We start from the raw sequence: 23,116 nt of genomic DNA, 5'->3' as shown, positions 1-23,116 counted from the left end.
AAATTTAATTTTCTCTGATTTTCTATAAAGTTGATATGTATCTTGTTTCTTTTAGGAAAAGCAAGGGAAAAATCAACCTTGTGTTCCCATCTTCTCAGTAGAAAGCACTGCATTTATGCTGATCAGTACCTAAAGTGTAAGGTACAAATTTAGGTTCTTTTCACTCAGCAAATGAAAGGAAAAAAAGAATGTTTGAAGATGTAAATGTTAAGAAAAAGGCAGAAATTTAGTCTTACAACATCTTTATTCCACCTCTATAGCCCAAGAGATACATACTGTATAAAATTGCCTTCAATTGCAGGCTGAGACACAATAATTGCATTAATTATCCTCTTCCCTGTGGAAATTTAATCATTATTGTACTTTCAATCTTCACTGTATTGGCCAATTTCTCACATATAAATTTTTTTGCTGAAGTACAGTATTTATAATGAACATATGCTTTGTCTATACATCCACAATACATTCCATAATTTAAGTGTTTCACATTTCCTGTAAACCTGAAAAAGACAATAAAGAATTGCACTTGGCAAGTTAAAGATTTGAAACACATCACGAAAACTTACTTTTCCTACATGACATTATTGCTCCTAATATCTGAATTGTCTACAGTGAATTTGAATGAATGTACAGAATATCAAGGATGTTCAAGTTACTTGTTTCAATCAACAAATATATCATGTCACACACTGCCTTCTTTCTTTTGTTTTTTCCACTATCTCATATCTGTATTATTTCCTGTCCCTTATTTCCAGGATTAGCTCACTCACCACATAATCTAATATGATTTAGAATTAAATCTAAATCATATCTATTGCATAAGATTCTCAAGTGATGTTTCCTTCTAGGCATGCTCAGAGATTTTACTCTGAAGTTCAAATACACCTGAAAACTTTTAAATGGTCTGCAAAGTAGGCAGTTCAAACCCACACAGAGGTTCATAGAAGGGTCTGGTGATCTACTGCCAGAAAATGAGCCATAGAAAACCCTATGGAGCACATTTATACTCTGTACACAAAGGATTTCCATGAGTTGTGATCAATTTGACAGGCCCTGGTTATTGGTAATAGCCAATAGTGACCATGAACTGTGCATTAATGACAAACTTGTAAATTAAAAAATGTTATCTTTTGGAGAAATGTAATGCCTATTTCAAACATCGGTTATCACACAAATATAAAAGATAAAATTTTTCTGGATATTCTATTTATTCTTCCTGAAGCATTTATCACATTATATTCTGTTTATCTCTAGAGTTGTAGAATCAGTCTGCACAGACAAGTGATGACTAAGTAGCTTAGTCATTGTGGTGTGAAGCTTTGTCATTTTTCTTTGAGGTTACCCTGTGATTTATAATTTTCTCCCTGAGTTTAGAACAGTCCATTCTATCTTGCAACACTCTTGACTTCCTCACCATTTAGAAGTTCTGTAACTACACAGTATTTTCCCTCTTTTTGGTTTGTAGTTGTCCTCATTTACCAATTGATGTCTCTGGTTCCCTGTTTACAATCCTGTAAAACTTATTTTACTTTAAATATGTCCATAGTTGTGGTTTCTGGGTTATGTCATCTTGTGTATTAATGGTCAGTTGTTCTTTGCTACTATTGGTTCTCTATTCAAAGGACTCCCTTTAGTATCTTTTGCAAGGTTGGTCTGGTTTTAACAAATACCCCTTAATTTCTGCTTATCTGGAAATCTCTTAATTTCATCATCATATTTAAGGACAATTTTGACATGTATATAATTCTTGGTTGGAAAGTTTTCTCTTTCAGGGTTTTATATATACCATTCCATTACCTTCTTCCTTGCATGGTTTCTGCTGAGAAATCAGAGTTTATTGGTATTGGTTGTCCTTTGTAGGTAACATTTTGTTTTTCCCATGCATGGGAATTTGGATTTCCGGATTCTTTCTATGCCTTTGGTTTTGATGAGTTTGATGATGATATATCTTGGTGATTTTCCTTTGGGGTGTGTCCTGGTTGGGTTTTCCTGGACTTCCTGAATGGTTATATTCTCATCTTTCTTCATATCAAAGTTCGCATCCAACAAATCTTGGACAATTTTCTCAGTGGTTTTCTTTTCCTCTTCCTGTTCTGGAATTCCAATGACATGTAAGTTATTCCTTTTGATGGCATCCCACATGAACCTTAGGCTTTATTCCTTTTGTTTTGATCTTTTTTTCTGATTGATACTTTCCAAGGAAGTATTCAGGTATTTGTCTTCAATCTCATTAATTCTGTCTTCCATTGTATCAATTCTACTCCTTTGTCCTTTCAATGTGTTATCTATTTCTGAAAATGTAGTATTAATCTTCTGGATTTCTATTTGTAGATTTTGTATCATTTTTAATTTTTCATTTATTTTGTCATTTTGTTTTTGTATTTTCTTCCAAAATTCTTCTAGGTTTTTGCCAGTGTTTTCCTTGATCTGTCTCTCAATCCTTTGAAGATACTGAAATATAATTCTTCTGAACTCCTTATCAGGGAGTTCCACTGCTGTTTCTTCCTCAGGGATGTGTTCTGGGTCTGTATCCTGCTCTCTTGTTTCTACCACTTTATCTTGCTTCTTTGTGTGGACTGTGATTGTCTTTTGTCTCTGATACATTATGGCATTATTGTATTTAGATCTCTGTGAACTGTTTGTGAAGAGCAGCTAAGGGTGAGTCAGGTTCTTCTTTGTAGTCATTTATCATTGGCCACTTGGTAAAGAAGGAAATGGTCTCTCACTAAGTAAGTGAAGCTGCAGGAGGTGAATGTGTAGTTGCATTGTATGGGCACTGTTGCTGTCTTCCATTCAGTTAGACAAAAACAACAATTGAAAAAACATCAAAAAAGTAAAAGCAAATGTACAAAAAACATACCGCATAAACACCCAGGAGCAATCATCAAAAAAAGAAAGAAAAAAAATAAAAACCCACAATATCTGGGAAGAGATATTGCAAGAGAAAAAAGGTAGAGTAGGAGAATAATGAAGAAAAAAATGGGACAAATGCAAAAAGAAAAACAAGGAATGGGGTTAACCATGAGAAGTTAAAAAATGGGATCCAGGAACAGGGAAGAGAGAAAAAGCTGAAAACTAGAACCTGGGATGGGAAGAATAAATAATAATAATAATGATAAAAATAATAATAATAATAATAATTTAAAAACAGACAAAAACAAGCAACCTTAAAAAAAAGGAAAAAAAAAATCTGTCTAGGGTGGAGCAAGGCACCCAGGCTCCATCTGAGCACACAGATTGGGATGAAATTCCTGCCAGCCCAGAAGGTGGGTGGGAGTGAGGGATAGTTGCACCTCCATTCACCAAGAGGGTGTGGGGTATAAGAGTAACAAGGGAAATATCATACCTTTCCAGGCATTGGTGTCCTGAATGTCCTCGTGGTTCCCGGCAAATAGAGCCCATTCTTAAGTCCCTGGAATCTGGGAGAACACTGTAGCATTAAATATCCTAAATGGTCAAACTGCTTATAAACATTCAAAATGGCTGTACCCTCCAGACAGCCCAAAATCCACAGCTCAGCCCATCTCTCTCTTCACTGCTTCCACTTTTACTGTCCAGCCACCAGTGCAGTCCTCTATGCAGGTCTGGTGAGCAGGACTCATCTTTAGTTTAATTCTTAAGTCTTAATACCACTTGGAAATATCCAAGCTGCCCATGCCAACAGGATTGCTGACAGACTGTAGCTCCATATGTCTCCTTTTTTGTTGTTTTCATACAAGTTCTTCTAGTAGTTGGAGTTTAATCCACTTGTCCATCCTTCCTTTCAAAGCTCAGGGCTCCAGGATTATCTTCTGTATCTGTTCCCCTTTTCTTTGTTGAAGAGGGTCTGTGTAGTTTGTCTGCCTATTCTGCCATCTTACTGGAACTCCTCTTTACACATTCTTTCATTGTACTCCATGTTTACCATATATTTCGCTTCCTTCATATTTCTTTTTTCTATTTTTTTTTTTTGTGGGTGTTTTATCTATCTTCCTAACTCATTATTTAAAACATAACAATGCCCTCAAGTCAGTTCTGACTCATATTGACCTATGTCAGAATAGAGTTGTGTTTCATGATTAAATTGTTGGAAGTAGTTCATCAGGACTTTCTTCTGAGAAACCTTTGCGTGGACTCAAACCCCCAAGGTTACTCTTAGTAGTCAAGCTCATAAATGTTTGTAACACAAAGGTGTTCATGACTTGGAATCAATTTGATGGCAACTTCTTTGTTTTTTAAATTTCATCATTACTGCCTTATAACTTGAATTGTCTATTGTGTTCCCCATTCTACTACAAATTACTTCCCAAACATTAGAGTTTTATAAAACTGAATTTTACTGACATTTTTATGTGAAGTCTTGAAGTGTTTCTTTTTGTTCCATTACAAGCTTGACAAATACAATATAAAAGTCTACTAATAACAGCACATTCATAATCACATTCCTCAATATATTACACAAAATATATTATATATTCCTTGCATGAAAAATACCATACTAAAGGCCCTTTATTCTCTTGACTTGAAATGTTCTATTTTGTCTCTACATTTTGCGTTTAAAAATGACAATTTCAAATATTAGTTAAAATACAAATATCAAGATAAAACATATTTCTGATATTCTATATATCTTACTGAAGTATTTATAACATTACCTTCTGCTTATGTCTAGAATTACATGATCAGTCTGCACACACTGCACATACTGTTACTAATGTTGACTAAATAACTTAAGAGAAGGATCAGGCTCTCACTTATGTTTGCATCTATAGCACTTAGTACAGTATTGGGTGTGTATTAGAGTCCAGTGAATTTTGTTTACCTCTATAATTTTGTATGACAAAAGTATCATTCACCAAAATTGTCCTTCTTGTGCTTATTATAGTTAGCTCTTGTCAAAATAATGATGAAACATTCATTACAATTTACTGAATTTTAAATACATCACAGATATCTGAAAGAAAAGCTCTCTTTAATCAAGTAAGTTCAGTTGAAGCTGGTCAGAATCTACAATGCTCCAGAGGAAAGCACCTCTACTCAACCCAACTATAAAAATTCTACAAGAGTATAAGACTTACCAATCAGAGGACAAAATTCTGTCATCTAACTCGCTCCATTCTTTGTTATCCTTCTGGGGAGATAGTCCCACCCAATATGTTGACTGTATTTGGAGTTTTATAAAGTTCTATAAGAAATAGAGATGATTTTTTAATTTTTTGAGTTCTACCTCTGTACACTATTTCATGACACAATATCTTACACATTGCTATTTCAAGGTCACAATTTTTACTTTCTTTACTACTTTTCAATGCCAATGAAAGAAAGTGCTTGTTTTGATCCTCTGTACTCACTCATGAGTGAGGGAGGATTCCTATCCTAGGGGTATTGGGAAGGAGAAACACAGGACAACTGGCACTGACACTTGATGTGGCAGCAGGTTGTTAATCACATGTACTGACAGCCCAGGAGAGAATGACACCATCCGCCATGCACAGACACACAGGACTTGCACTTGGGAAGACAGTGAACAAGCAGAGGCCATGGGAATCAGCCTTTACAGTTTGGGGTTCCACATGGATCCAGTGGGAGGATCTGGTTGGCTTGCTTGAATGATTCCACAGGCTTCAGGGAACTGAAGCCTACTATTCAGGTATACTCAAAAACTGCCTTTTGTGTGTTTAATAAGAGGATTGTTTGACTAGTGGTTATCTGTGGGGGTAGAAGAGTACCTTGTACTAAGGCAATTTGAGTCCTTCCTTCACTCTAGTCCCATGAGATGTCAAGGCAGCAAACAATATTTAATATGAATTTTAGGCTTACTCCTCAGTGCTCATCACTTAACATTTTCTTTTTTAGAATATAATTTGTAGAATGTTAAGCACTGTCTCAATTGAAAAAATGGATTTACCATTGCAAATATAATTTAAAGTTACTGTTGTTGTGACCTTGTAGGTCAGACTAGACCTCTCTCATACTGTTTCATAGACTATGTTGTTGTTTGGTGCCACCGAGTAGGACCTGACTCATAGCAACCCCTCCATGGGATTCCAAGGCAGTATCACTATGGAAGTAAATTTCCCAACCTTCCTTCCTAGTAGTAGTAGTGGCTGGTGGGTTTGATCCACCAGCCTTCTGGTTAGCAGTCAAGTGCTTAGGCTCTACACTACCAGAGCTCCCTCCATAAACTATAGTCTTTTCTAAAGAAGATTGTCTGGTCTTTTCTCATGTGGAGTTTGAACTGTTGACCTTTTACTTAGCAGCCAAGCATTTAACCATTACTCCACCAGGGCTCCTTAGCTTTAAGTTAGGGTCAATGAAAGTTCACAAACTATAAGATTCACATGCTTGAGTACTAAATATTTGGTCCAGAGCAAAGGAGTTAGTTCATGATGGTAAACATAATAGAAATATAAAAAGAATAAGAGAAAAATGTAGGAGAGTCAGATGAGAATGGATATAGTAATAAAATTCAGAATGAGTCAAGAATGTTAGAATTGAATAACATTTTGTTGTTGTTGTTAATTCCATGCTTTCTTTTTAAAAATACATAAACCACTATGAATGTGTCTTTTGAGAATGATCTGGAGAGGAAGAGAAGGTAGATTAATTTCTTGTGCTTGTAAAAAGTTAGGCAGAAATTCTCATACTATAGAAGCAGAGACTCTTAGGAAAATGTGCATTTACTTAAAATATACATATATGATTGTTTTCTGAGAGACTATAAACAGAGTGAGAAGTAAAATTTGGAGGGATTATCTAGTTATAAGAGAAATATGAAATAAAAAATTAATAAAGTGCCTAAGGCACTTGACTGCTAACCAGAAAGCTGGAGGTTCAAATCCACCAGCCACTCCTCGGAAGGAAGGTTGGGCAATCTACTTCTGTAGTGATACTGTCTCGGAAACCCAAGGAGGGGTCGCTATGAGTCCGATCTGACTCGATGGCACATAACAACAACCAGAGAACTCACTTTTCCTGGGACCCAAGGATACAGTGCAATACATATGCTTGGCATTTGCTTCTGTCATGCTATCTTAATTCTAGTTATTTGTGAATATTTTGATGATGTATTCAAGTGATTTTAATAATAAGTTTGATAAATTGAACACCAATGATCAAAAACCAGATGAAATGTGGTAATGACATCAAGAACATCAGACATAAGAAAGCAAAAGTTCATTAAAGAGACAGGAAAATAATAAAGGACCTAAATGAATATCAGAATAAACCTTGAAACTTGCTTTTGAGTGGAGACTAGCTAAAGAAAATGGAAGAAATGACAAAATAAAATGGCTGAATGGAAGATTTCAAAAAGCACTTTGAGAAGACAATTGATTATTATAATGACATGTGAAATGACCTGGAGTTAGAAAAACAAAAATGGAAGAGCACACTCAGCATTTCTGAAGCTGAAAGAACTGAAGAAAACATTCAAGCCTCAGGTTGCAATATTGAAAGATTTTAGGGACAAAGTATTGAATGATGTAGGAAACATCAAAAGAAGATGGAAGGAATACAGAGAATCACTGTATCAAAAACATTTGATTGATGTTCAGCTATTTCAAGAGGTAGCATATGATCAAGAACCAATAATATTGAAGAAAGAAGTTGAAGCTGCACTGAAGGAATTGGTGAAAAACAAGGTTCCAAGATCTGATGGAATACCCATTGAGATGTTTCAACAAATGGGGCCTGTGCTGGAGGCACTTACTTGTCTATGCCAAGAAATTCGGAAGACAGCTACCTGGCCAACTGACTGGAAGATATCCAGATTTGTACCCATTCCAAACAAAGGTGATCTAACAGATTGTGGAAATTACTGAAGAATATTATTGATATCACACACAAGTAAAATATTGCTGTAGATCATTCAAAAACAGTTGCAATATATTGACAGAAAACTTCCAGAAATGCAAGCTGGATTCAGAAGAGGAGGTGGAATGAGGGATATCATTGCTGATGTCAGATGGATCGTGGCTGAAAGCAAAGAATACCAGAAAGATGTTTCCTTGTGTTTTATTGACTATGCAAAAGCATCTGACTGTGTGGATCATAACAAATTATGGATAACATTGAGAAGAATGCTATTTTGGTTACCTCTGTGCCACTCTAACAGAAATATACCACCAATGGGATGGCTGTAACAAACAGGAGTTAATTTTCTTACAGTTTTGAGGCTTTAAGTCCAAGTTCAAAGTGCCAGGCTCTAGATGCTGGGTAAAAGCCCCTCAACCTTGGACTTCAGCTCTGCCTTCTACTCTTGGCCCACTGAAGCTGGACACATTTCTTTACTCAGACAGCTGCTGGCTACAGAGGCTGACAAGCCCAAGGTTGACAAGTGAAAAGGCACAGTCCCAATGTTACCAAAAAACATGGCAGGCCACTAATTCAAGTCCAGATGAAGTCCCAAGATCAGCAAGGCATGGCGCACTGTTGAACAATGACTTAGCTACATGCAGGGTTCAAGCATGTCAAAAGGTTAGAGACTGTTCCCAATGCTTCTCCTTATATACAGGAAGCAGACCACATTCCTAAGGCAGCTATTCAGCTCCTCACAGTAGATTCCACCATAGAGTGGATTGCCAGTTTATCATGGGGAGTACTACATCCAGCTGCCCAGCGACTCAACCAGGTCCAGCCAAGTTGACACACAAGCTTAACTACCACAAATGGAAATTCCAGAACACTTAATTGTGCTCATGAGAAACCTGTACATAGGAGAGGAGGCTGTCTTTCAAACAGAATAAAGGGATATTACATGGCTTAAAATCAGGAAGGGGGTGTATCGGGGTTGTATCCTTTACCATACTTATTCAATCTGTATGCTGAGCAAATAATCCAAGAAGCTAGATTGAAGAAGAATGTAACATCGGGATTGGAGGAAAACTCATTAACAACCTGGAATATGCAGAGGGCACAACCTTTTTTTGCAGAAAGTGAACATGACTTGAAGCACTTACTGATAAAGATTAAAGACTACAGTCTGCAGTATGGATTACACTATACTTTATGGTATAAAGAAAATGAAAATCCTCACAACTGGACCAATAAGTGGCATCACAATAAATGGATAAAAAGATTGAAGTTGTCAAAGATTTCATATTTTTTCCACAATCAACACCAATGGAAACAGCAGTCGAGAAATCAGATGACTTATAGCACTGGGCAAATCTGCTGCAAAAGACCTCTTTCAAGTGCTGAAGAGCAAAGATGTCTCTTTGAAGACTAAGGTGTGCCTAACCCAAGCCATGGTATTCTTAATTGCCTCATATGCATATGTGAAAACAGAACAATGAATAAGGAAGACCAAAGAGTAGTTGATGCTTTCAAGTTGTGGTATTAGGGAAAAATAATGAAATTATCATGGACACCAGGACTAACAAATTTGTCCTGGAAAAAGTGCAGCCAGAATGCTCCTTGCAAGTGAGAATGGCCAGACTTCATCTCACCTACTTTGCTCATGTTGTCAAAGGGACTGTTTCCTGGAGAAGGATATCATGCTTGGTAAAGTGGAGGGACAGCAAAAAAGGGAAGACTCTCAATGAGATGGATTGACACAGTGGCTGCAATGATGGGCTCAGGCATAGCAAGGATTGTGAGGCCAGTGCAGGACCAGGTAGTGTTTCACTCTGTTGTATATAAGGTCACTTAGTCAGAGCCTACTCAGTGACACTTCAATGTGAACAAAATTCAAGTGATTGGTCTTTTCTGAAGATGTGTATGAGATAAGTGATCTGCAGCCTTTCCATCCTCACTTGTAAGGAGAATTGTGCATGTATTTGTTCTAAGTTTGATCGTGTTCAGTAAATAAGGGGTCAGTGAAAATAAAGAAAACACTCAATGAGATGAATTGAGATAGCAACCATGAGAATTGACTCAAACATACCAACGATCGTGAAGGTGGTGCAGAACCAGGCACCATTTCATCGCTTTATTCTGTTACATGTTAAAACAGCATGAGTCAGAGCCAAGTCAATGACAAATAACAACAATACATCTTTTATCCAAACCATCCTGATATCTTCAGCTTTAGCTATTAATTTAAAAAAACAAAACAACACAAAGAACTGAAATAGTGAAAACAAAGAATCTCCTCTTATATAGATTTTATGGAGTTAGTAACCCTCAGGAATAATACCCAAATCCTCTCTTTTTTGATAAAAGTTCAGAAGCAATGTTCTGAGATTTCACTTAGAATTCCTTTTTGAAAATCCTCTTACCAGATCATTCTGGATGCCCTGTATCTATCCCTACCCATTGACTTCTAAGAATCTACTGATCCTAAGGTCTCAAGCTGAAGATTTATATGAGTTATCTGGGTTATAACTTCCAAAGATAAGTAACTAAAATAAGGCAGAATCACATCTGGGCTAATATCTCTCCCCTCAAATGTTCTACTGTATTCTATTCTTTGATGAAATAGAGATTTCCTCTCTTAAAGGTAGAGAGCCATGGGGTCTTACCAAAACACTTTGGGACTTAATCTTCAATAGGCTGGCATTCTGAGCAGAACATATCCTTTCACTGTTTTGCCATGTTTCAGTACCATCAGATAAGCCATAACAGGTGTTTTCATGCCACTTCCAGTTCTCTGGACAAGGTTTACATTTGTGCTCTGGAAATAGAATATAATTTTATTTCATATGTATTGTTATTCTCCATCATTCTCATTATCCCTTTAATCTCTGTGCTAAGTTGTTTCAATTTGCATGCATTTCTTCTTTGTGTATCAAAAGAGAAGAAAGTGAATCCTATACTTTGGATCCCTATCTTTTATCAAGGAATCCCTGGTTGGTGGAAATGGTGAATGTGTTTGGCTGAACGGGTGGAGGTTAAAGTCTACCCAGAAGTACCTGGAAAATAGGCCTGATAATCTACTTCCGAAAAATGAGCCATTAAAATCAGTACAGTTCTACGCTGGCACACGTTGGGTTACCATAAATGAAATCAACTCGACAGCAACTGGTTATCTATCATCAAAATGAGTCCAACATATAAATGGAATAACAAACACATTTTAAATTAAACACATGGATTCCAATCTGTTTTCTCTTCCCTCCTGCATTAGGAAGCCAGAGTAATGAAAAATTGATTTTTCTGTTTCCCTTTTTCATTTTTGGTATCCCACCCTGGCAACAAAATATAATCACAAGGAGCATTCCTTGTGGGGAGAATCAATTCCAAACACCTGCATCACCCTTGCCTTCACCAATGAGAGCAGCTCTAGCTCTCTGACTTGCTGGATATTTTAGAGGCTTCTCAGGAGCTCAAGTAGCTCATAAAGTCAACTTCTCCAATTAAAAATATAATCTCTGGTTTTATTTATTGATTTAGTTCCCAATGATTATCTTTCTCATCAATCACTGACTAAAATCTAAGAACCAGATTTTAAATAGAGTGGGAGGAAAAACAAAGAACAAAAATCCCAAAACACAATAATGACCAGAATTACTGGTCGGATGGTGTCTGGTGGGATCCCCAATACTATGGCCCTGGGATACACTTCGGGCCTGGAATAAAACTCACTCCCAGAGGCTGGTTCTCAGTCCAACAGTAAACAAGACATAAATGCAGACCACTCAACCCAGGGTGACACACCCACAAACTCTATGGAGATGTATCCCTTGGAGCAATTGACCATGGGGCACCAGAGGCACAATATTTGCATGGAGAAAATGTAGGACACACAGGAGTGTGTAACTATGAGGGGCACGGGGGGTGGTGGTGGTGGTGGTGGTTACTGGGCAGGGAGGGGAGGAGAGTCGGTTAGGTCTGGGGATGGTAATCGGGGAGTGAAACAAAATGTACATGAAATGTTGAACGTAAAACAAACTCTGCTCTGTAAACTTGCACCTAAAGCACAATAAAAATTAATTAATTAAATTTAAGAACTAGGTCACCTATAAGTTGATATCTTTTCAGTCTTTTCTCTTATTGACTTCCATAGTATACCTTGGAGTTGATTCCTGTTCACGGTGACACTGTAGGACATGATATAACTGCTTCATAGGATTTCCGAGTCTATAAATCTTTACAGAAGCACACTGTCACATCTTTCACCCTCAGAACAGCTGGTGGGTTTGAACTGGAGACTTTTTGTTAGCTGTCCATCATTTCACCACTGTTTCCCCAGGGCTCCTCTCTTGACTTCAGTGCCCCAGAATAATAGTAATAAATGTCCATTGGAGAAATTGCATTTTATGAAAACAATGGGATTAGTCTCACCCATAAAATCTAATGTTTTATTGAGTAATGGTCATCCCTGATTATTTGGGAGCTTAAAGTTACTATTCCTTTTTCTGTTTTTCTTCTAATTGCATAGTAATATCAATGAGTCCTCTGTCGATCATATTTAATTTCCTTATTCAAACAATAGATCTTTCGAGAGAGGTCCCTATCGACTGAAAAAAAAATGATTCTCAAGAGTCTCTAAAGTTTATTTCATTGTCTATTAATTCAGAGAGGAACATAAGACTACCTTTTTGGCTTTTTAAAATCTCACGACATAATTCAGTGGCCATGTTTTGCAGTGTGATGGAAAGATTCATGATGCTCGTCTGTTGTAGAGAAATATTTGTCTGAAGATCATATTTGATATTTTTCAGATTATTCAATTTTTCCATTTGTATCTTCATGGTTCTGTAATCTCCAGATTAAATTAAAAAAATAAAAAGATAATCAAATATTTTATCCCTCTATAGGACTACTTTTTTTTTTTCCTTTTTGCAGAAATGATATTGAAAAGATTAAAGTAGGGAAGTATTCTCTAAAGGAATAGGGGAAAAAGAGTAAATACTATGTTCTTAGCACTCTATTTTATGTACAGATTTTGGGCATATCATATATAGTAATTCCAAGGTCTCAAATCACAAAGAAATATTGTTTGTAAAATTCATGCATTTTTAGGTGCAAGCATAATACCTACATATACTTCCTAAGATTCCCAATCCAATCAGTAGTAGAAGACACAGAAGAGTCAGGGCTAAGGTCATTTGACACCATAACTGGGATGGAGTGGAGGGTGCTGTGGAAAGAAAAATTAGCAGAGGTCTGGAAATGATACATCTTAATGGGAGTGATTGGTTGGGTTTTCCTTTTTTTCTTAACTTTTTTTTTTTTTCTAACAAGATGGGATTTGTTAGAAACCCAGGGGCATTAAGAAATATTTTCAAAGAATAAATAAAAAATGAGTTAAATATTCTGGTAATTCAGTTTACACTCCAACTAGTTCTCATGGGAGAAGCAGTAAACCAGTAGGCTGATACAAAAAACAAAAATGCAAAGCAGAGTTTAAAAAAACAAGGGGAGAAAGCCAACCAATCTGGGTACATTGTATCTTATTTGTACAAATTTGGAAAACTGAATAACTATCAGCTAACAGATAAATCTGGGTATTCTTTGATAGAACAACAAACAGAGGGTGTATGGATTCTCCAGAACATTGTGAGCGTTAGCAGTGGAAGGTCCTTGTCTCATTTAGCTTTTACTCATGGGCAGTCTTCATGTGGCTTGTCATCTCTCTTCCCTCATCTCTGCTTTCTTGCTTTTCTTCATCTGCTCTTTATATCTTGTAAGAAATTGACTCAAAGTACACCTATACTCTTCCTACCTCATTAACATGGCAAATTCAACTCATTCTCAAATGGGATTATTATAGAACCTAAAATTAACAACACATATTTTTTGGGGACACACTTCATTCGATAACATTACCTTCCTTGCCTGCTTTCTTTTTAGCAACAAATTTAATAAACAAAGAAACACAAACCAATTTTTTAAATTAAAAACATGAATTATGGATTTTATGTTATGAATAAATTATTGAAATCACTGTATCATATAAATCATTATGTGGATATGTGAAGACTAAATATTTAAAGAAAATACAATTCAATGATCACATGGTAATCTTATTATACTTCTATTATATGCCTTTCATCAGTTGGTGGGACAATAATAATATGAAATGCAGAGAGAATTTCAAATAAAGTGTGAAGATTTCTTCATTTATTTGTAAAACAGAAGTGAAAGAATGACTTTTGAGGTCTAGTCTAAAGTTTGAATGAGGATTACAAGAGCACTCTTTATTTTGAATGATTGTTTTTTTTTCATTTATTCACAAATTGCATCCTTCAAGTTATTTAGTAGGATTCTTATACCAGGGACACTACTCTAAGTGTTATTCCAGCAATATAGGAGTGAGTAAAACACAGAAGTTTCTGCTGTCATGGAAGTTACATTTTAATTGAGAAAGAAAATTAATGAAATCAGAGGTAAATAAATAAATGAGAAAATCTCCAGTTGAAGTGTACTATGCAGAGATTTGAAATCAAGTGATAATATAGAAAGTGGCTTGTTGACAGCTTATGACAAATGGGAAGCAAAGAGAAAGGCAACAGACAGAGGAAGGCATTGTTAGCCAGAGATATAAGGTTTAATTTTTTTTTTTAATCACCAGAAGTGTTAAATCAAAGAGAAAAAATAGCTGATTTTCTTTTCTTTTCTTTTTTGTTAAGAAAGTTCACTCTGGCTGCATGTGAAGAATGGGCTTAGGGCCCCAATATTCAAATCAAGGCAAGTATACAGAAACTATTGCAATATACCATGCGATAGACCATAGTGTCCTGGTTGACTCACCTTAAGGAATTTGAAAACTCATGGGTAGATTAAGGATACCTTTTGTAGTTACAAATTATGGCACAATTTTATTAATTGTTTATGGGAGACTTTGATATGGAAAAGTTTGTGGACAACAAAGATATAAATCTTTGTAGGCAGCATAGCATGTGATAAAAAAGCACAGCATAATCTCTAAAGCTAGAGACTTGGGCTTGAAGTCTTGGTCTGTGTCTTGATTTGTGAGTCTTTTGACAGATTATTTAACCTCTTTATCCCTCATTTTCTACATTAGAATAAAGAGAAAGACCATAAAGTTTTGGAAACTAAATAGTTTAATATATGCAATACACTGGGGACAGTTCTGGCACATAGTAAACACTTGATCATTGGTAAATTTTTTATTTATGTATTTAATGGGATGAAGATGATTGGGGAGAATGAGGAGGTATGGGAGAAATTATTTTATCATTTTTAATTTTAAATGAATCTAGACTGCTAACCAGAAGTCTGGTGGTTCAAACCCACTAGCCACTCCTCAGAAGGAAGATGGGGCAATCTAATTCCGTAGTGATATTGCCTCGGAAACCCAAAGAGGGGTCGCTATGAGTCTGGTCTGACTCCATGGCACATAACAACAACAACAACAACAGAGTTGCATAGGGAAATATCAAACAGATACTTAAATTTTCTGATTTGGGAACATTGTGTTTGAAGACAAAGGCCTGACTAAGGTAACTTTTAAAAGTATATTTAGAGAAACAAGAAAAGGGAACTCAGAACAGAGCCCTGCAATCTTCTAACATATAGAGTTTAATTCAAGGAGAAGACTCAAAATAGCAGGCTGAGAGGCGGCAGACATCATGACAGCAGAAACCCAGATTGCTTGTGTCGGTGAGAATAAGCAAAGAAAGTGCTTGAAGGACTGTTTAACTTGCTGAATGCTGCCGGGAAGTCAAGTAATAAAAGGACAGAGATGTGACCCTTGGGATGACTCAAAGAGGCCACCTGTTTTCTAGATAAGAGCAGTGGTTCACAGAATAATGAAGGCAGAAGCATAATTCAGTCAGATGAGAAGAAAATGAAAGGTGAGGAACTGGAAGTCAGTGACTACAGGTAATGTTTTCTATGTGTTTGATTGGAACAATAATAGATGGACAGGTGTAAGTAGACAGTCAAGAACTGTGCTTTGTTAAGATGAAGGTAAAGTATTTCAACGCACTAAGAAGGAATGTTCAACTATAAAAGTAAAAAAGATTAATGAAGCAAAAGGGTAAGAAGAAAATTACAGAACTGTCTTGTAGTAAATGTAAAAAACAGAGGGACTGGAATTCTGAGCAAAAGGAACAGGGTGTCTTTTGATAAGAACAAGCAAGTATTTTGTAAAAAATGTGAAGAAGGAAGGCTGAGAGTGTGAGTACAGATATAACAGAATGGAAATTTTAGTAATAGAAGGAAAAGGTATAGAGTGAAGTAAGAGGAAAGGCCATTAGGAGAGAGGATACTGAGGTTGAGAGAACGTATTTTTCAACACTATTTAGCTGCTAATGTGGGGTAGATTGGGAGGATATTTGAAATTAACCAGTATTAGAGTTTTTCAAGGAAAAACAAAGTACATTGAGGGGGTTAGCAAGAAAGGAAGGGTAGATATTAGGTGATATACACTTTTCACTACATAACATAGACTCCAAGCTGGGTGAAGGAGGAAATTCAACAGAATTCAAAAAGTAAAGAAAAATTTGTTTTCAAGATATCCAGGGTGTTGAAGAATTTCTGATTTGAAAATGTAAAGTGGATCAGTAGGAAAAGAGAAGAAATGGATAGAATGGGATGCCTCAACATAAAGAAAACAGAAATCCTCAGAAGTAGACCATTAAGCAACATGGTGAAATGGAGAAAAATTGGTGTTTTCAAAGATTTCATTTTACTTGGATCCACAATCAATTCCCATGGAAGCAGCAATCAAGAAATCAAACAGAATAGTGCACTGGGAATATCTACTGCAAAAAAAAAAAAAAAAAACCTCTTTAAAGTATTAAAGAGGAAAAATGTAACTTGGAAGACTAAGGTGTGCCTGACTCAAGCCATCATATTTCCAGTAGACTAATATGCATGTGGAAGCTGAACAATGAATAAGGAAGACAACAGAAGAATTGATGCATTTGAGTTATGATGTTCCCAAAGAATATTGGATTGACCATGAACTGCTTAGAAGAAGGAAAAAAATCTGTCTTGGGGGAAGTACAGCTGAATGGTTCTTTAAAGCAAGAATGGCCAAACTTTCTCTCTCATAATTTTGTCATGTTGTCAGACAGGACCAGTCCTTGGAGAAGGATATCATGCTTGATAAAGTACAAAACCCAAAAAAAACAAACTCACTGCCATGGAGTTGGATCTGACTCATAGTCACCTTTCCTTGAGTTACCACAGCGGTGTCACTACGGAAGCAGATTGCCCAACCTTCCTTCCGAGGAGTGGCTGGTGAGTTTGAACCGCCAGCCTTCTGGTTAGCAGTCAAATGCCTTAGGCACTATGCCATCAGAGCTCCTTTTGTGTTGTTTGTATATAAAAAGAAAATCTCACAGAGTTTCTCTTATTCTTCCTCCAAATTTAGAATGGTGATGCTAAATGGATTTAAGTTCTAACTATTTATGAAATAAAATCTCTGTTCATAGTAAAGTTAGAATTTCAAAGATGTAATATAATATATCATGTAAAAAATATAACTTAAATAAAATAGGAGAATTCTTCTGACACTGCCTTCTCCTCCCTTCACTGTTTCTACTAATTAAAAATGGAAAAATGTTTAGCTTCTGTTTTATTTATTTATTTCTTAATGAATCCTTTTGGCAACTTCTGTAAAAATGAGAGCCTTATTTAACAATTCATGCTGAAAAAATACCAATTATCATTATGAATTCACTGATACCTAAGAAGCTGGACTGTAACGACTTCTACCATTTTATACCACATCCATAACCCAAAATCTTACCTTTTTTCTCCAAATTGTCAGACTCCTGAATATTCTTTGTCTTACTGGAGTACTGGAAGTTTAGATCTGCATATGTAACTTCTTCAGACATTGATGGATCGACAAGGTAAACTCCACAGACTGGAAAAATAAATAAATGAATAAATAAATAAATAAAAGTAAAAGAGGAGAGTGTCCAAACGGAATAGAATGTTTAGCAAGGTCTTCTATTTTTATGTCTACATGTTTAAATTTCTACATGTAGATCCCTTGTGTAAATCACTCTCATATTCGCAAATGAACTATAACCAACCTACAGCTTAGAGAGGTGTAAGCAGAGAATAGACAAAGACCCTCAAGCCAAGTACTGGAGCACTAAAAAATTTAAGTCAAGAGCAGATGAACTGTTAAAAATGTGGCTACAGGGAACAGCCTTCTTCCTCCTGTTGTTTCCGTTTTCAGAACTGACTTTTTGGCAACTAACAACTGCATCAACCACAGAAAGCACTCTTCAAAATTGTGTTTGGGTAATATTATCAAGGGGGTCATGGACAAAAATCATTGGTACCACATGGTACATTTATAACACAGGAGTTGGGGAGAAAAACTACAATAGAGAAGTTAAAAAGGATGCAGTCTTTGAAGAAGCTGTTCATGACTTAGCAGTGGGCTGGCATAGATGTTTTGTATGTACCCTGCAAAAGTTCCTGCTGAAAAGGGCTGCCTTAGCCTGGAAGCTGAACAAGTACAGAAAGCACTGCAAGAAAGAAGAGAGCAAGCTCCACACCCTCACCCTATTACAAAGTCAGAGGTTAGTCTAGTAGGAGCTAGGAAATGTCTAGTTTCTCTAAGCAATACATGCATTAAGGGAGCTGGGGCTCAGAAACCATATCAGGGAGTATGTATACTAATGATTGAAAGGCTCATCCAAGACCCTAGAAACAATTTTGCATGCCAGGAAATCTGAAATTAGATTTGGTTTCTCTCTGAGGATTGACTGGAGCCAGTTCTTAGCTAAGCTACAAAAAAAGGAAGGGGATGAGCAACCAAGATTGTGCAATTTTTGCCTCATCAGTTGGACTCAGCATTCTTAAGGGTTGTTGTGTTGTTGTTGTGTTTTGCTGTCAAGTCAGATCCAACTCATAGTGACCCTTCTTTCAGTTTCCGAGGTGGTATCACTATGGAAGTAGATTACCCAACCTTCCTTCCAAGGAGTGGCTGGTGGGTTTGAACCACCAGCCTTCTGGTTAGCAGTCAAAGTGATTTAATAATCAAAGGAGGGACAGGGTAAGTTACTGTTGTTGTTGTTGTTGTTATGTGCCATCGAGTCGGACCTGAATCATAGCGACCCCTCCTTGGGTTACTGAGGTGGTATCACTATGGGAGCAGATTGCCCAACCTTCCTTCTGAGGATTGGCTTGTGGGTTCGAACTGCCAGTCTTCTGGTTAGCAGTCAAGTGCCTTAGGCATTACTCTACCAGAGATTTTAATCTGAAATTATTCTTGGTATTGCTTCATGTAAGTAATTTAAAACAGAGAGGCACAATTTTTTTTTTCCACAAAGAGAATGTGTATAGATTTTAATAAAACTCAATGAAAAATAACTGCTTTATTGTATATTGTGACCGCCCATAAAAGCATTTATTTCCAACAAAAGGGTTCTGAGATCTCTAGCATTTGTCTGTCATTTTGTGGTTCTGTGGTTATCTGAGTATTGCTGTGAGACTAGAAGCTATGCCATGGGTCTTTGAAACACCAGGAGGGTCACCCATAGTGGACAGATTTCAGAGAAGCTTCCAGACTAAGACAGACAGGGAAAAAGGATGAGGCCATCCATTTCTGCAAAAATTGACGACCAAAAACCTTATTAATAGTAGTGAAACACCATCTGTATTAAAATTTTCCAGTAAGTATATGACTGGAAAACTTTATGGACATCAGTGAAAATTGTCTGATATAGTGCTGAAAGATGAGCCCCTCAGGTTGGAAGGCACTCAAAATACAACTGGGAAAGAGCCGCTTCCTCAAATAAGAGTTGAATTTAACGATGTGGTTGGAGTAAAGCTTTCTGGATTTTCATTTGCTGAAGGTGGATGACTCAAAATTGGAAGAACACAGCTGCTTGTTATTCATTAATAATCAGAATGTGAATTGAACAAAGTATAAATCTAGGAAAATTGGAAGTCGACAAAAATTAAATGGAGAGCATAAAGATCATTATCCTAGGCATCAGTGAGCTGAAATGGATGGTTATTGGCCATTTTGAGACACTCGTATAGTATACTATGCCAGGAATGACATATTTAAGAGGAATGGTATATCATTCATCATCAAAAAAATATTTCAAAATCTATCCGGAAGTACTATGCTCTCAGTGGTAGGGTAATATCCATACACCTATGGGGAAGATCAGTTAATAATATTATTACTCAAATTTACATACTAACCACTAAAGACAAAGATAAAGAAACTGAAAATTTTTATATCAACTTCTGCAGGCTGAAATTAACCAAGCATGTAACCAGAATACATTGATAATTCTTTTGATTGGAATGCATAAGTTGGGAATAAAAAAGGATCAATGTTATTTGAAAAATATGGCCTTCATGCTAGAAATGAGGCTGGAGATCACATGATAGAATTTTGGAAGTCTGATGACTTATTCATTGCAAATACCTTTTTTCAACAACATAAACGGCAACTATACACATAGACCTCATGAGATGGAATACACAGGAATCAAATTGACTATATCTGTGGAAAGAGGTGATGGAGAAGCTTAATTGTCTTCCGTCAATATAAGGCCAGAAGCTGAGTGTGAACAGACCATCAATTGTGCATATGCAAGTTCAAATTGAAGCTGAAGAAAATTAAAATAAGTCCACTTTAGCCAAATAAGACCATAGTTACATCCTCCCTGAAGTTAGAGATGCATCAGAAGAATAGATTTGATGCATTGAACACCTATAACTTAAGACCAGATGAGTTTGGGGATGATATCAAGAACATCATACATGAAGAAAGCAAACGTTCATTTAAAAAACAGGGATGGAAAAAAAAAAAACAACCAACATGGATGTCAGAAGACACTATGAAACTTGCTCTTGAACAAAGTCAATGGAAGAAATGGTGAAATAAATGAGCTGAACAGAAGATTTCAAAGGGTGGCTTGAGAAGACAGAGTAAAGTATTAAAATGAAATATGCAAAGACCAAGAATTACAAAACAAAATGAAAGAACATGCTCTACACTTCTCAAGCTGAAAGAACTGAAGGAAAAAAAAAAATCAACCCTCAAATTGCAGTATTAAAGGATTATATAAGCAAAATATTGAATAGTGCAGGACACATCAAAAGAAGATGGAAGGAGTACACAGTACCCAAAACAAAAGACAAACATTCAGACACTTCAGGAGATACAATATTATTGAGAACCAATGGAACTGAAGGAAGAACCCAACCTACACTAAAGGAATTGGTGGGAAACTAGGCTTCAGGAATTGACATAATATCCATTGAGATATTTCAACAAACGGATGCAGCACTGGAGGAACTTACTTGTTTATGCCAAGCAATTTTGAAGACAGGTACCTAGCCAATAGACTGGAAGAAATCTGTATTTGTGCACATCCCCAAGAAAGATGATCCAACATAATGTGGAAACTATCAAGCAATATGGTTAACATCATATTCAAGTAAAATTTTGCTGAAGATAATTAAGAAATGATTGCAGCAGTATAGTTATAAGGAACTTCCATAAATTCAAGCTGGATTCAGAAGAGGACATGGAAAGAGGGATATCATTGATAATGTCAGATGGATCTTGGCTGAAAGAAGACTACCAGAAAGATGTTTACCTGTGTTTTATTGGCTATGCAAAGGCATTTTACTGTGTGGATCATAATAAATTATGGATAACATTGGAAAGCGAATTCCAGAATACTTAATTGTGCTCATGAGGAACTTGTACATATACCAAGAGGAGGTCATTCAAATGTAGCAAGGGATATTGCATGGTTTAAAATTAGGGAAGATGTGCCTCATGGTTGTATTCTTTCACCATACTTATCAATCTTTATGCTGAGCAAATAATCTGAGAAACTTGACTATATGAAGAAGAACATGGTATTAGGACTGGAGGAAGACTCATAAACAATCTGAGACATGCAGATGACACAACCTTGCTAGCTGAAAGTGAAGATGACTTGAAATACTGGTGGAGACCAAACACTATACATTTTAGTACAGTCAAAATCCTCACAACTGGAACAATAAGCAATATCATGACAAAAAAGAAAAAATTGAAGTTGTCAAAGATTTTATTTTACTTGGATCCACAATCAACACCCACGGAAGGAGCAGTCAAAAAATCAGAAGTCTTATTGCACTGCTGCAAAAGAACTCTTGAACGTATTTAAGAGCAAAGATGTCATTTTGATGAATAAGCTGTTCCTAACTGGAGCCATGGTATTTTCAATCACCTCATATGCATGTGAAAGCTAAGCAATGAAGAAGGAAGACCTCAGAAGAATTAATGCCTTTGAATGGTGGTGTTGTCAAAGGATACTGAAAATACTACAGACTGCCAGAAGAATGAACATATCTATCCTGGAAAAAATACAGCTGGACCACGTACAGCTGCTCCTTAGAAGTGAGAATGGCCAGACTTCATCCTATCTACCTTGGTCATGTTGTCAGAAGGGACAATTCTCAGGAGAAGGATATCATGCTTGGTAAAGAGTCAGTGAAGAAAGGGAAGACTATCAATGAGATAGATTGACACAGGCAGTCATTTGAATAGAACAAAAGTACACCACATTGATTAAAATCAGAAAAGACATACATCAGGTTCATATCCTTTCACCATACTTATTCAATCTGCATGCTGAGCAAATAATCTGAGAAGACAGACTATATGAAGAAGAACATGACATCAAGATTGAAGGAAGATTCATTAACAACCTGAGATATGTAGATGATACAATCTTGCTTACTGAAAGTGAAGAAGACTTGAAGTACTTACTGGTAAAGATTAAAGATTATAGTTTTCACTCTGGTTTATACTTCAACATTAAAAAAAAAGGCACTCAAATGCTCACAACTGGATCAATAAGCAAAATCTTGAAAAATGGAGAAAAAGTTGAAGTTGTAAAGAATTTCATTTTACTTGGTTCCACAATCAACATCTACTGAACCAGCAGCCAAGAAAACAAACGAGCTATTGCACTGGTCAAATCTTCTGCAAAAAACCTTGGTAAAGAATAAAAGAACAAAAAAATATCACTTTGAAGGCTAAGGTGCACCTGAACCAAGCCATGGTATTTTCAATAGCTGCACAGGCACATAAAAGTTGTACAATGCATAAGGAAGACTGAAGAAGAATTGACACTGAATTGTAGTATTAGCAAAGAATATTGAAAATACCATGGACTGCCAGAGAATGAGCAAATCTGTCTTGGAAGAGGTACAACCAGAATGCTCCTTGGAAGTGAGAATTGCCAGACACTGTGTTTTGTCTGTTGTCACACGATTAGAAGGAACCAGTTCCAAG

General features: G+C 36.3%; 1 protein-coding gene across 1 annotated transcript in view; it reads right to left on the bottom strand.

Moving 5' to 3' along the window:
• Nucleotides 1-17,678, bottom strand: part of LOC103193927 (C-type lectin domain family 12 member A-like) — a 50,421-nt gene extending 32,743 nt beyond the window's left edge. The window contains exons 1-6 of the mRNA XM_007937229.2: nucleotides 17,588-17,678; nucleotides 12,905-13,003; nucleotides 12,458-12,625; nucleotides 10,443-10,594; nucleotides 5,058-5,164; nucleotides 364-500 (exon numbers count right to left, since the gene is read on the bottom strand). Of these exons, the coding sequence (XP_007935420.2) occupies nucleotides 364-500; nucleotides 5,058-5,164; nucleotides 10,443-10,594; nucleotides 12,458-12,625; nucleotides 12,905-13,003; nucleotides 17,588-17,678 (754 nt within the window). The remainder of the gene's footprint in view (nucleotides 1-363; nucleotides 501-5,057; nucleotides 5,165-10,442; nucleotides 10,595-12,457; nucleotides 12,626-12,904; nucleotides 13,004-17,587) is intronic.
• Nucleotides 17,679-23,116: the final 5,438 nt, after the last annotated feature.

The sequence above is a fragment of the Orycteropus afer genome, unplaced genomic scaffold (genome assembly GCF_000298275.1).
Source record: "Orycteropus afer afer isolate SDZICR_OR568_19922 unplaced genomic scaffold, OryAfe1.0 scaffold00040, whole genome shotgun sequence".
Taxonomy (NCBI): Eukaryota; Metazoa; Chordata; class Mammalia; order Tubulidentata; family Orycteropodidae; genus Orycteropus; species Orycteropus afer.
This window is presented reverse-complemented; position numbering and strand designations above follow the sequence as displayed.